Raw genomic sequence first — 14,190 nt, 5'->3', positions numbered from 1 at the left:
ATACCCGTCAGGATCGTAAAGGTTTCGATCAAGTTGGTTTTCTCTCTTCTAAACTCTAGTGGGTACAAATCTAACCTCTCCAACCTTTCCTCGTAAGACAACCCACACATTAGTTTAGTAAACCTTCTCTGACCTGCTTCTAACCCATTTACATCTTTCCGTAAATAAGGAGACCAATACTGTACAAAATACTCCAATGTGGCCTCACTAATGCCCTGTACATCTGAAGCATAACCTCGCTACTTTTGCAACCAATTCCCCTCACAATAAATTGTAAAATTTTATTAGCTTTCCTGATTATTCATACACTAGGACACCCAGATCCCTCTGCACCTCAGCTTTACCAACTCTCACCATTTAGATGATGAGCTTCTTTTTCATTCTTCCTGCCAAAATGGACAATGCCATATTTTCCCACATTATACTCCCATTTGCCAGATTTTTGCTCACTCTATGTCCCTTTGTAGCCTCCTTACGTTCTCTTCACAATTTGCTTTCCTTTTATTTAAATTAATTTTTTCCGGGATATGGGCTTCGCTGGCTCGGCCAGCTTTTGTTGCCCTGCCCTATTTACCCTTGATAAGATGGTGGTGAGCTGCCTTTTTGAACTGCTGCAGTCCATGTGGTGTAGGTACACCTACTGTGCAATTAGGGAGGGAGAGGGCGGCATGTGATGCAGTGGTTAGCACTGGGACTACGGCGCTGAGGATCCGGGTTCGATCCCGGCCCTGGGTCACTGGCCGTGTGGAGTTTGCACATTCTCCCCGTGTTTGCATGGGTTTCACCCCCACAACCCAAAGATGTGCAGGTTAGGTGGATTGGCCATGCTAAATTGCCCTTTAATTGGAAAAAAAAAATTGGGTACTCTAAATTTTTTTTTTTTTAATTAGGGAGGGAGTTCCATGATTTTGACCCAACGACAGTGAAGAAACGGGGATATATTTCCAAGTCAGGGTGGTGAACGACTTGGAGGGGAACCTCCAGGCGGTGGTGTTCCCATATATTTTCTGCCTGTGTCCTTCTGGATGGTAGTGGTTGTGGGTTTGAAAGGTGCTGCCTAAGGAGCCTCGGTGAGTTACTGCAGTGCATCTTGTACATAGTACACACTGCTTCTACTGTCCTACTTATCATTGTGTCATCAGCAAATTATTTGTTCAGTCCCTTTTTCCAAGTCATTTGTATAAATTGTCACAAATTGAGGCCCCAGCACTGATTCCTGTGACACCGCACTCGTCACATCCTGCCAACCAGAAAAAGACCCATTTATGTCAACTCTCTATTTCCTGTTAGTTCGCCAATCTTCAGTCCATGTCAATAAGTTACCCCTTACACCAAGAACTTTTATCTGACGCAATAACCTTTGATGTGGCACCTTATCAAAGATGATCCTTACTGCTCCAACTTGATTGTAAGGCTCGCAACTATCAGTGTGTCAGCCATGGGTTCCTAAATCTGACTTACTGTTTTATAAGGTTTTGAATGAAAGGTCATCAACCTGAAATGTTAACTCTGTTTCTCGCTCCACAAATGCTGCCAGACCCATTGCGCATTTCCAGCATGTTCTGTTTTTATTTCAGATTTCCAGCATCCAGAGTATTTTACTTTCCTATTTCATATTTTGCTGCTCTAATTTTCTACATTTGGATTTGGATTTGTTTATTGTCACATGTACCGAGGTCCAGTGAAAAGTATTTTTCTGCGATCAGCTCAAATAGGTCGTTTAGTACATGAAAATACAATCAAATCAAAATAAAATACATAATAGGGCAACACAAGGTCCACAATGTAAATACAAACACACCAGCATCGGGTGAAGCATACAGGAGTGTAGTATTTGCCTCTTGTCCCAGAACTCACAAACACGTGCTACTGTGCCGTTCAACAAGCTCGAACCAATCATTTTCTATTCCATTTTATTGTGGAGGGACATCACAATCAATAAAATCCTGTTCCTACCTAACGTCCACACACCCTTCCAACAGGGTGCAGCAACTTTGTCCACTTTTCCTTGACTCATTCCAGGGATATGAACACTAAACTGTTGTGCCTCAGCTGGGCTCAGTTTTATCAGCACAGACTAGAGGTCAAACCTGGGTTCTTCCTGATCTCTATGAATTAGTACAACATTAATAATCTTTAATAATTTTTATTATTGTCACAAGTAGGCTTACAATAACACTGCAATGAAGTTACTGTGAAAATTCCCTAGTCGCCACACTCCGGAGCCTGTTCGGGTACACAGAGGGAGAATTCAGAATGTCCAAATTACCTAACAAGCACGTCTTTCAGGACTTTCAGGCGCCGGAATGTGGCGACTAGGGGCTTTTCACAGTAACTTCATTGAAGCCTACTTGTGACAATAAGCGATTTTCATTTCATTTCATTTCACTTGGGGAGGAAACCAGAGCACCCGGAGAAAACACACGCAGACGCGGAATTAGCAATCAGAGTAACTAGTGGTAATATTACTGTGTACACTTTTGATTATAAACCTAGGGAAATATATTGCATAAGAAGGTATCTGAAGACAATAGTTGGATGGCTGATCAGATTCTACTTATGGACTTGGTAAGGCGATACAAAGAGGTGCATTTATTTTATTAGTGTATATACATACATACTCCATCACAAATAAATTGAACAAGAAACATTAAGATAAACGTTGCACAGAAAATAATGGCAATCAATACTAATAACATTCCATTTGCCTTCCTAATGACTTGCTATACCTACATGCTAATGTTTTGTGCTTCATGTACAAGGGCGCCTGGGTCCCTTTGTAACGCAGCACCCTTTCACCTCTCTCCATTTAAATGTTTTGCTTTTCCAAAAGCCTCACATCTTCCTGCACTTTACTCCATATGCCAAATGTTTGCCCTTCACTTACCCTATCTATAGCCCAATGCAAACTCTTTGGGCTGGATTTCATGGAGGCAAGAGGATCTAGCTGCCCATCCGCTAGAGAGCCAGCAGGAACCCTGCATCGCCTCTTTTGGGGAAGGCCGGCCAAATTACCTGGAACATGGTGGGGTTTTCCCAGGACAAAGGACCTAGGATCCTGCATGCCAATCAGAGGCTGGCAGCTCTATTGAAGGGCAGGCCCACCAGGGAAGGAGTAGCCGCTGCCAGTATAACACCCACCAAAGGCTTAGGATTATGGCCGGGTCCTAGGCCATAGGTGAGTGAAGGCAGGGTGAGGGTCAGCCGCAAGGCTGGGGAGTGGCTCTTAGTAGGCTCTCACTTCCAGATGCGGGTCCCTCGATCGGGCACTGAGTGCCTTTGAACAAGGGCCCAAACCGCTCAGTCCCCTAACCACCCCTCACTCCCTCCCCATACTTCCCAAACACCCTCATGCCTCTCCAGCCCACACCCCATTCCCCTGCCTCACCCCACCCCTGACCCCACCCCCCAGCCAACACCCAGTCCACAACTCACCCCACCCGCAGCCTCCCCACTATCCACCAACCACCCCCCACCTTTCTGCAAGCATGCCCATCTCCCCACCACACCCCACCTCCCTTCCACGTCCCCTAGCCACACCCCCAATTCTGCCCCAACCTCAACCCAACCTCTCCCAACCAGCCCTCGCCAACATACCCAGCCCCACCTCACCCCAGCCCGTAACCATCCCTCAGTCCCTACCTCCCCGAACCTCCCCCAAACCATACCTCCAACCACACCCCAGCCCCAATACTTGCCAACCACCCACACCTCCCAGAAAACAGGCCCATCTCCCCAACACACCCCACCTCCCTCCCACGTCCCCTAACCACTCCCCCATTTCCACCCCAACCACTCCCAACCGGCCCTCACCAACACACCCAGCCCCATATCACCCGGAACCACCCCTCAGCCCCTATCTCCCCCAAACCACCCCTCCAACCACTCCCGAGCCCCAACCCCTGCCAACCACTTCCCCACCTCTTTGCAACCACCCCTAACTTCACCCCACCTCCCCCACATGACCACCACCTCTTCCCATGACCCACACGACCACCACCTCTCCCCATGACCCCCACACGACCCTCCAACTCTTGACCTGCCACCTCCTCCCCCTCCAAGACCCCCCCAGCATTACCCCTAAAGACCTCCATTTCCACCCCCTCACGACCCCCCAACTTTCCCCGCCTCCATGGGTCAATTGCCAAAGCGGGAGGCCATCTACAAATTTAATCGGGGTGGACTCAGGAAGTGGGGGGTCCCCACCACTCAGCTCCCCCCACCCACCCTCACCCTGGGAGGGTTTGACACCCTCGCCCTGGGAGGAACATAGCCGAGCTGAATCTCATCTGACCGCAGCCGAGCTGAATCTGCTGGGAACACAGCCCAGCTGAATCTGCTGGGAACACAGCTGAGCTCAATCTGCTGGGAACACAGCCCAGCTGAATCTGCTGGGGACACAGCCCAACTGAATCTGCGGGTAACACGGCCAAGCTGAATCTGCTGGGAACACAGCCCAGCTGAATCTGCTGGGAGCACGGCCCAGCTGAATCTGCTGGGAACGCAGCAGAGCTGAATCTACTGAGAACACAGCCTAACTGAATCTGCTAGGAACAGAGCCCAGCTGAATCTGCTGGGATAACAGCCCAGTTGAATCTGCTGGGAACACAGCCCAACTGAATCTGCTGGGAACATAGCCCAGCTGAATCTGCTGGGAACGCAGCCGAGCTGAATCTGCTGGGAACACAGCGGAGCTGAATCTGCTGGGAACACAGCCCAGCTGAATCTGGTGAGAACACAGCTGAGCTGAACCTGCTGGGAACACAGTAAAGCTGACTCTGCTGGGAACACAGTAAAGCTGAATCTGCTGGGAACACAGCCCAGCTGAATCTGCTGCGAACACAGCTGAGTTGAATCTGCTGGGAACACAGCCCAACTGAATCTGCTGGGAACACAGCCGAGCTGAGTCTGCTGGGAACACAGCCCAGCTGAATCTGCTGGGAACACAGCCCAGCTGAATCTGCTGTGAACACGGCCCAGCTGAATCTGCTGGGAACACGGCCCAGCTGAATCTGCTGGGAACAGGCCAAGCTGAATCTGCTGGGAACACAGCCCAGCTGAATCTGCTGGGAACACAGCCCAGCTGAATCTGCTGGGAACACAGTAAAGCTGAATCTGCTGGGAACACAGCCCAGCTGAATCTGCTGGAAACACAGCCCAGCTGAATCTGCGGGGAACGTGAATCTACTGGGAACACAACCCAGCTGAATCTGCTGGGAACATAGCCCAGCTGAATCTGCTGGGAACACAGCCCAGCTGAATCTGCTGGGAACGCAGCCCAGCTGAATCTGCTGGGAACACAGCCCAGCTGAATCTGCTGCGAACACAGCCCAGCTGAATCCGCTGGGAACACAGCCCAGCTGAATCTGCGGGGAACGTGAATCTACTGGGAACACAGCCCAGCTGAATCTGCTGGGAACACAGCCCAGCTGAATCTACTGGGAACACAGCCCAGCTGAATCTGCTGCGAACACAGAGGAGCTGAATCTGCTGGGAACACAGCCCAGCTGAATCTGCTGGGCACACAGCCCAGCTGAATCTGCTGGGAACACAGCCCAGCTGAATCTGCTGCGAACACAGCCCAGCTGAATCTGCTGTGAACACAGCCCAGCTGAATCTGCGGGGAACGTGAATCTACTGGGAACACAGCCCAGCTGAATCTGCTGGGAACACAGCCCAGCTGAATCTGCTGGGAACACAGCCCAGCTGAATCTGCTGCGAACACAGCCCAGCTGAATCTGCTGGGAACACAGCCCAGCTGAATCTGCTGCGAACACAGCCCAGCTGAATCTGCTGGGAACACAGCCCAGCTGAATCTGCTGCGAACACAGAGGAGCTGAATCTGCTGCGAACACAGCTCAGCTGAATCTGCTGGGAACACAGCCCAGCTGAATCTGCTGGGAACACAGCCCAGCTGAATCTGCTGCGAACACAGAGGAGCTGAATCTGCTGGGAACACAGACCAGCTGAATCTGATCTGACCAGCATGTGGGTGCAAAATCTCCCAGCGGCAGTGAACTGATGTGTCACTCTCGCTGCAGCACTCAATATGCTTTAAAAATATTTTAAATGGTAAATTCTCTTGCAATAATGAGAGTTTCCATTAATTTACATTTCGTGGACTATTTGGAATTATGTAAATGTGATGATGGCTGTTGTATTTCCAGTTCACTGGCAGTGTTATCAGTGCAGACTTGCAACTTGGCCAGGTCTCAATGAGAACCGCACCCCAGTGTGAGGGAGGCAGTGTCCTGGACAAGGGCGGGCGGAGTAAAGGGAAGGACATTGGGGCCAAATCATGTGGGAAATGAAACGTTACATTGCCTGTTACCGTACCTTCCTCTACCGGTCACTATCATCTCGGTGCCCGCTGAATGGAACTTCCTCCACAGTAACTCGTTCTCCTTAACCAGCCTGATTAATGGGACCACCAGAGTGGCCCCCGGGTCCTGCATCTCCATGGGAGGAGAAAGGGGGGTAAAATTCCACGTTGCGATCTTCAGGAAAAGTTTGCAGTGAAAAGTTCCCAAGCATCGAGTGCAGCAATCCCGTTTACAACCATCACTCACCAAAGGGAAACACAGCTTCCCTATATTTTATCTATCCGTGTTAAAATCCCGGAATGCCAGGTCTGAATTCCCGTCCAATGTGCCAGTTACAAAAAGAGCTCCCACACTGGGCTACATTGAGCACAGGTACTGGAGCAATGAGGTTTCAGTCCAAATTCGTGCTTTCAGGCGAGCTGAAGGGTTGCTGACCTGCTGCTTGGACAGAGCTGGGTTGTTGCTGCTGTCTCCTGTTATCTGGCTCTCCTCTCCCGGGCTCCTGCTCCCCTGTCTGTCCCTGGATCTCCAGCCCGTCCCCTCCCGCCTGCTCCCTCTCTAACTATACCACTGGCTTATCCGCCCACTCCCGGCTCGCCTCTCTCTAAAAATGTCCTTTATTTCCCATTTGACAAGATCCCCGGGAGCTCCCGCCCGCTCGATTGCCGCCAGTCTCCGGGGCTGAACAATGTCCTCGCAGGTTTGCTGCGCTCCTTCTGATTATTTTTGTCCTCTCCAAAACGTCAAATCTCAGCCTCTTTTTCTCCATGTAGTTCCACCGTCTCCCCTCATTCTTCCTCCCTCCCCCCCTCACTTGTTCTCCCCCCCCCCCCCACCCCTCCCTCCAGTTTGACCTTGGAATATGTTGTCACGGAGAAATATCTATACAGCAGCCGAGACGGCGTAAACCTTCACCCAGTCATCCAGTCTCGCCCTGTTATTGTCACCGGGACAGTCACCAGATCAGAGAGAGGAAAGTAAACACTCATGTAATTTCCCCTCCCGCACGCCACATCTCCTGGCACCAGCAACATGTAACCACATCTTCACCCCAAACTCAGAATCGCAGTCATGTCAGGTAGCAGCTGGTGCCAGGCAGCTCTGGGATACCGCCCCCCCCCCCCCCCCAACAAACAGGACCCAGCATCTCATCACTCACTCTCTGTTAAACAACCTGCTTCGGTTGCATCACTTATTTCTATATTGAAAGATTGAAAGATTGCCAAGACATTGTAACACGAATTTCAGAACGTGTTCCTGAGTGAGTTAGGATAACGGGGCTTCTTTTGTGTTTCCAAAAAGGAAAGCTGTAGGGTCGAGGCTGGGCAATTCCACTAGTGATTTCTCACTGCAATTATTGGACAATCCATTACCCACACATACACGTTCTCCCTCGTAATTACCCTCATTCGCAAAATTTATATTCTCTCATTCACGAGAAGGGAAATGATTCGATTAGGCACTAAAAGTCCCATTTGGAGAACTTGAATGGTCTGTTCCTCTGGTCACCTTTATAGAAAAAAGCAAAATAGTGCAGCTACTGGAAATCTGACATTTAAAAAAGAGATGGAGCTGGGAACATTCAGCTGGACAGACAGCGTCTGCGGGTAGAATGTGCTGGGATTTATGTGTCAGGTTGATGACTTACCAGAAGATTATTTTCATTTTAATATTGAAATCGCGGTAGCTCAGTGCATCATTTCAACATCCGAAAGGATTGCCTTCATCGAGAAAAGTTTTATAAGCTTTGAAGGGGAGGAATTATTTATAGAATTCATTTCCAAACCTACTTGACTAGAGCATCAGAAAAAAAATGCTGATAACACAAATGTGTGTGGTAAGTGAAGCTTGATGTTCAAAGATGCTGGACAAGCCTATCAGTTTAACTATTGATTGACAGATTATAATTAAATATTGATAAATGTAAAATAATGTGCAGAATCCATTCATTTTCCAATGGGTTAACTGGAGAATGGGAACTCTGGGTGTTATTTCCTGTCTCTAGCCCAGAGCACTGACACTAATTAGAACATCCTACTGCTAATTTAGCTAAAATCAGCCTACATCACAGATCCCAGAGGCTGGATCTGCCTTAGTTCCACATTAAACCTGTGCATTTATGAACTGAGCCACTAGGAAACTCCAAATTAATATATTGTGTAGGAAGTCTGAAAAAGAAAGTTCCATCAAGCCCATACTGAAGCTGTGATGGATTTCCTAAATTTATTTAAACTTTGAGAATGCTAAATAATCATAGGTATCATAAACTACAAACTCTGAATTCCACCTTCCACTAACTTCCCCCCACCACCCTGCTAAAGCACAAAACTAATTCAGCAAAAAAAATCTTCAGTAAACCCTGACCTTTATATTTCACACACACGGAAGATTTGCTGTGTTTACTTCTTGTTAGTGACATCACAGATATCAGGGGATTTTGTATAATAGCCATTTCTCGTAAATCATCAGGGCTTTCTACAAGAGTATGTTTACAATTTTACGAGAAACAGTTACCATGGAAATAAATCCATTGTTTATGATTTCATTAACACATAATGAGCAAAGGAAATCTTCCCCAGATAGTTCCAACAAAACTAGAGCCACAGTAATGATTAACCCCTCTAACCTCCACTCTCATTCATAATCAGACATCTTGTCCAGCTCCTTTACAAATGAATTATGCTGAAGGGACTCTCCAGCACAAAGTCACACTCAGTGGGAATACTAAATTCTCCCAATCTCAATTCCTGCTTGTGCAATCTGCAACTATCTTCACCCATGTAGTCACTGGAAACAAGTCAAGAAAATCCAGGTCAGTCAGAATCTGGAGAAACTGAACAAGTGAGCATTTTAAGTATGATATGACTCCTCTTCAAAATGTTAAGCTTAATCGGCATATTGGTGCAAATTCATTGCAAAATGCTTCTTATATGATACTCATCATTCACCATCTCAAATACATCTGACCATGACTACCACTAGTGCAACCTGTAATCCCAGGTATTTCACCTCCATATTATACAGCTCAGGCCGTTCTCTCCAGGTGTAGACCAGTTGGAAGAAGAAAATATATTTTGGCACAGCTCAAGTAGATTTAGTATGGAAATTTAATGAGCCTACCTTTGCACTTTACTAAAATTCGAGTGACGGACTTTGTCTTACCTTACATTCATCCAGATTAAAAGGGAAGCTGTCAATTATTACTCAAATCGATAAACTGGTCGAGATCCCTTGAATGATATCTGATTCAACTGTATTTCTTGTTATTCTACACAAATCTGTGTTATCTATGAATTTTGCAGAATAGCTTCTAATCCCCTCTTCAAGTTCACTAAAGTAGGTTGTGAAAATCAAAGTCCAAGCACTTGTCTCTGGAGAGCTGCGCAAGTCATTTCTCCCAAGCTGAAAATATTCCCATTTATAATTACCCTCTGCTGCCTGTTGTCTAGTCAATTTACGATCCACCATTCTCTCCTAATTTTCTGCGACCTTATCTCCACTAACAATATCTTGCGAGATGCTTTATCAAATACCCTTTGCAAGTGAAGATGTCTAATATCTATTGGATTGTTCCCATCTAATAACTTGGTCACATCTGTGTAAAAATTTAGTAAATTAGGAAGATGTGATGTGCTCACAGTTACATATGCATTTTCATTAATCATACTGCAATGAACTCTGTGTTATGGTGTATTGCTTGCTGTTCTTCTGGGAAATAATGGAAACTCTTCTGATAAACAATAGCTTGTTGTGCACTCTGAATGGCTCAGTAGCTAAATACACCCACCGGTGTGCAATTGGGCTATGCAGATCAGAAAGGTGCCAGTTGAAGACCACAATCAGTAAGGATAAACAACAACACTTCCTCCACGATAGTCCTCAGTACTGGGGCCCCGCAATGTTGCGTACTTAGCCCCCTACTATGCTCCCTGCACACACACGACTGTGTGGCAAAATTTGGCTGCAACCCCATCTACAAGTTTGCTGATGACATGACTGTAGTGGGTTGGATCTCAAACAACGATGAGTCAGAGTACAGGAGGGCATTAGAGAATCTAGTGGCATGGTGGAACGACAAAACTCTCTCCCTCAATGCCAGCAAAACTAAAGAGCTGGTCATTGACTTCAGGAAGTAAAGTATCGTACATACCCCTGTCTGCATCAAGAATGCTGAGGTGGAGATGGTTGACAGCTTCAAATTCCTAGATATGCACCAACAATCACCAACAATCTGTCCTGGTCCATCCATGTCGATGCTACGACCAAGAAAGCACAACAGCGCCTATACTTCCTCAGGAGATTAAGGAGATTCGGCATGTCCACATTGACTCTGAACTATTTTTGCAGATGCACCATAGAAAGCATCCTACCTGGCTGCATCACAGCCTGTATGGCAACTGCTGCCCCAAGACCGTAAGAAATTACAGGGAGTCATGAACACAGCCCAGTCCATCACGCAAAACCGCCTCCCATTCATTGATTCTGTCTACACCTCCTACTGCCTGGGGAAAGTGGGCAGCATAATCTAAGACCCCTCACACCCGGGTTATTCTCTCTTCCAACCTCTTCCATCGGACAGGGGATACAAAAGTCTGAGAACATGCACTAACACGTCCAAAAACAGCTTTTCCCCTCTGTTGCCAGACTCCTGAATGACCCTCTTATGGACTGAACTGATCTCTCCACACATCTTCTCTGCTGGGTAGTACTACACTCTGCATGCTTCACCCCATGTCTGTGGCTATGAGTATCTATCTTATGATTTTTTTAAATGTATGGAATGATCTGTCTGGGCTGCATGCAGAACAATACTTTTCACTGTACCTCGGCACACGTGACAATAAACCCAAATCCAAATTCAAACCCAAGTGGTGTTAAGATTTGTGACTTTAATGGGGAGGGCGGCAGGGGGGGTGTTGACAAAGCATATTCTGATTCGAAGACACATGATCAAGTTAAAAACATTAAAAATGTATAGCACAGAAGAAAGCCATTCATGCTCGTGCCAGTCTGTTAGAAGCTGGAAGAGGGAAAACGTTTGGAAATAACTTCAAATGTTTATTTTCGGCCATGGGTTTCATTACAGCTGAACCTCACCTGACATTTTCCAACTGGGGGCACTGAATCGCGATCCGGAGCAGGAATCTTGGCCCACTTTATTTTGAAAACTCTGCAATATTTAATGACGCTAAATACAAATGAGTTAAGGGAGATATATTAATCATCTAATACATCTGGGGCTGAAATTTACTCTTGGTGATATTATCAATCATCTGACAGATAAGCACAGTTATGCAAAGTTTTGATCATCTTACTTAAGGGGGGAATACACTTACCATAGAAGGAGTATGATGTAGGTATACCAGACTTATTCCTGAGATGAGGAGGTTGTCATGTGAGGAGAGATTGAGCAGATTAAACCTATGCGGCGGGATTCCCTGTTCCTGAGACTAAGTCTTGATGCCGGGGCAGGATTTGTGGACTTCCATGACAGCAAAACTGGCGCCGCACCTGGACCGATTCAGCGACTGTAAAGGGGCTAGCACCGGCACCATGTGGAATACAATCGATTCCAAAGAGAAATTGTGCGGGATTCGCCTGTTTCGCGATTGACACTCAGGAGGCTGACCAGTTGAAGCCGCATATACACACTTCACTCCCCACGCACACCATCCCAGCCAACAAGACGGCAGCAAGACATGCGGCGCCAAGGTTAACAGATGCCGAGCTTGACACCCTCCTGGATGCGGAGGAGGAGAGGCAAGCCACCCTATACCCCAGCTCAAGAAGGAGGATGCCAGCTGCCGACGTTCGCCATGCCTGGGCACAGGTGGCAGCAGTGGTCAACGCCACGAGCAACACAGTCTGGACGGCCTGCAGTGCAGGAAGAAACTGCATGACCTCCTCAGGGTGGCCAGGGTGAATAGGCAGCAGTGTGCCGCTGGCATCAACCCCCATCACACAATCCTGTAACCCACCCCCTCACCCAGAGGGCAGAGGTGCCACACCCTGCACTACATACCTGCACCCAGACCTGCCACCATAGATTGATTGATTGATTTGATTTATTGTCACATGTACCGAAGTACAGTGAAAAGTGTTTTTTTGCAGCCAAGGGAACGTACACAGTGCGTACATAGTAGACAAAAGAATAATCGACAGAGTACATTGACAATAGTACATCAACAAATAGATCAGTCTTAAGGGGGGGAGTCGTTGAGGAGTCTTGTAGTGTGCAGGGAAGAAGCTGTTTCTATGTTTGGATGTGCCGGTCTTCAGACTTCTATATCTTCTGCCTGATGGAAGGGTCTGGAAGAGGGCAATGCCTAGGTGGGAGGGGTCTCTGACAATGCTGTCTGCCTTTCTGAGGCAACAGGAGGTGTAGACAGAATCAATGGGAGGGTGGCAAACTTGTGTGGTGCATTGAGCTGATTTCTCCACACTCTGCAGTTTCTTGCGATCTTGGGCCGAGCAGTTGCCATACCAAGCTGTGATGCAGCCAGATAGGATGCACTCTACGGCACATCTGTACAGGTTTGTGGGAGTCGATGCAGACATGCTGAATTTCTTTAGCTTCTGTAGGAAGTAGAGACAATGTTGAGGCCACCAGCTACCCACCCTTTGGGCTACAAGCTGTCTAACACTGTCATTTTCTGTGTCTCCTCCTCTCCTCTCCCACCCACTCCCTCACTCCCCCACCCCAAGGAGAAGGCCACTCATAACCGCCGGTGGCGGGAGAAAACTGGAGGGGTACCGCCGGACCTGTGGCCCCTCACCATGGCTGAGCAGAGGGCACCGGATGTGGTCAGTGGGCCAGAGGAAAGTGAGGTTGCCGGGGTAGATGTCAGCCGTGGGCAAGGAAGTGAGACCCCGTTGAGTAGCGGTTCCCCATGCCACCTCTGTCAACCCCACCCACTACCACCCCCACACCACCCTTACCCCCACACCATCCTCACCTCCACACCACCCTCACCCCCACATCACCCTCACCCTCACCCACACACCATCCTCACTCCTACCCTCACCCCCGCACCACCCTCACCTCCGCCACCCCCACACCTGGCCCGGCCCACGTTCTAATCATGCATCTTGTCTTATGTCTTGCAGGACCTGCTGGTGATGGGGTGGGTCCATCTGGTATCCTCTGCCCCAACCAGAGCCACAGCCTGAGCCCCCCGTGTGCCGACCAGTGACGAGGGCAGCAGCACGGACGGGAGCCCTCTTCCTGAGACCCAGGACACCTCGAGTCCGGGGATGACACCGATTTCCCTTCACAGCTTCTCCAACACCCTCCACCATCCAGACACACTCACCTCAGTTGGGCACTTCAGTGAAGAGGCTTCTGGACACCCTCCTGTGCGCACCACACAGCTGCCCCAGCACATCAGGTGGAGATAGGAACATCCGAGGAGACGGGCGGTCGGAGGACGGACCGACCCCAGGGCCTAGCTGTCATCCAGATGGGTTTGGGGCTTCTGGAACGGACAGTCAGATCGATTGTAGAGATGCAGCCGCAGAGCCAGGGACGACATGAGGGGTTGTCGGTGAGCATCCAGCATCTGCAGGTGGAGGAGTGCAACGCGTGCAGGAGCAGGAGATGGTGCCGAGCATGCGTGCCACCCAGGCCAACACCGCACTGGGGTGGGAAGGGTGTGGAGGCAGAATGCGCTGTCCATGCCCCTGGCCAGACCCCCCCCCCCCCCCCCCCCAAGTCCATTAACATGAAGGCGATCAGAGCATCCCATGCTCCTTGGCCCTGGGGCACACATCTTGCAGCCTCCCGTGCCTGCCTGGGCCCCATGTCCTGCCCATCCTCCCCCTCCCCCTCCCCCGCATCCTCCTCAACAGTGGGGCCTGGCTTTCATCC

The 14,190-nt window shown here is 48.8% G+C and overlaps 1 protein-coding gene and 1 long non-coding RNA gene across 2 annotated transcripts in view; one reads left to right on the top strand and one right to left on the bottom strand.

The window, feature by feature from the left end:
• fam222aa (family with sequence similarity 222 member Aa) overlaps positions 1-6,852 on the bottom strand; it is a 624,697-nt gene extending 617,845 nt beyond the window's left edge. Inside the window, exon 1 of the mRNA XM_072479809.1 lies at positions 6,337-6,852. Coding sequence (XP_072335910.1) covers positions 6,337-6,461 — 125 coding nt within the window. The 5' untranslated portion in view covers positions 6,462-6,852. The remainder of the gene's footprint in view (positions 1-6,336) is intronic.
• A 2,182-nt stretch (positions 6,853-9,034) lies between these two features.
• On the top strand, positions 9,035-13,899 carry LOC140429364 (uncharacterized). Its single transcript, XR_011949058.1, has 3 exons — positions 9,035-9,135; positions 13,029-13,185; positions 13,431-13,899. It is a non-coding gene; the product is annotated as an uncharacterized lncRNA (long non-coding RNA).
• Positions 13,900-14,190: the final 291 nt, after the last annotated feature.

Source organism: Scyliorhinus torazame, chromosome 1 (genome assembly GCF_047496885.1).
Source record: "Scyliorhinus torazame isolate Kashiwa2021f chromosome 1, sScyTor2.1, whole genome shotgun sequence".
Lineage (NCBI taxonomy): Eukaryota > Metazoa > Chordata > Chondrichthyes > Carcharhiniformes > Scyliorhinidae > Scyliorhinus > Scyliorhinus torazame.
The sequence above is the reverse complement of the archived record's forward strand: the minus strand, read 5'-3'. Positions and strand labels throughout refer to the sequence as shown.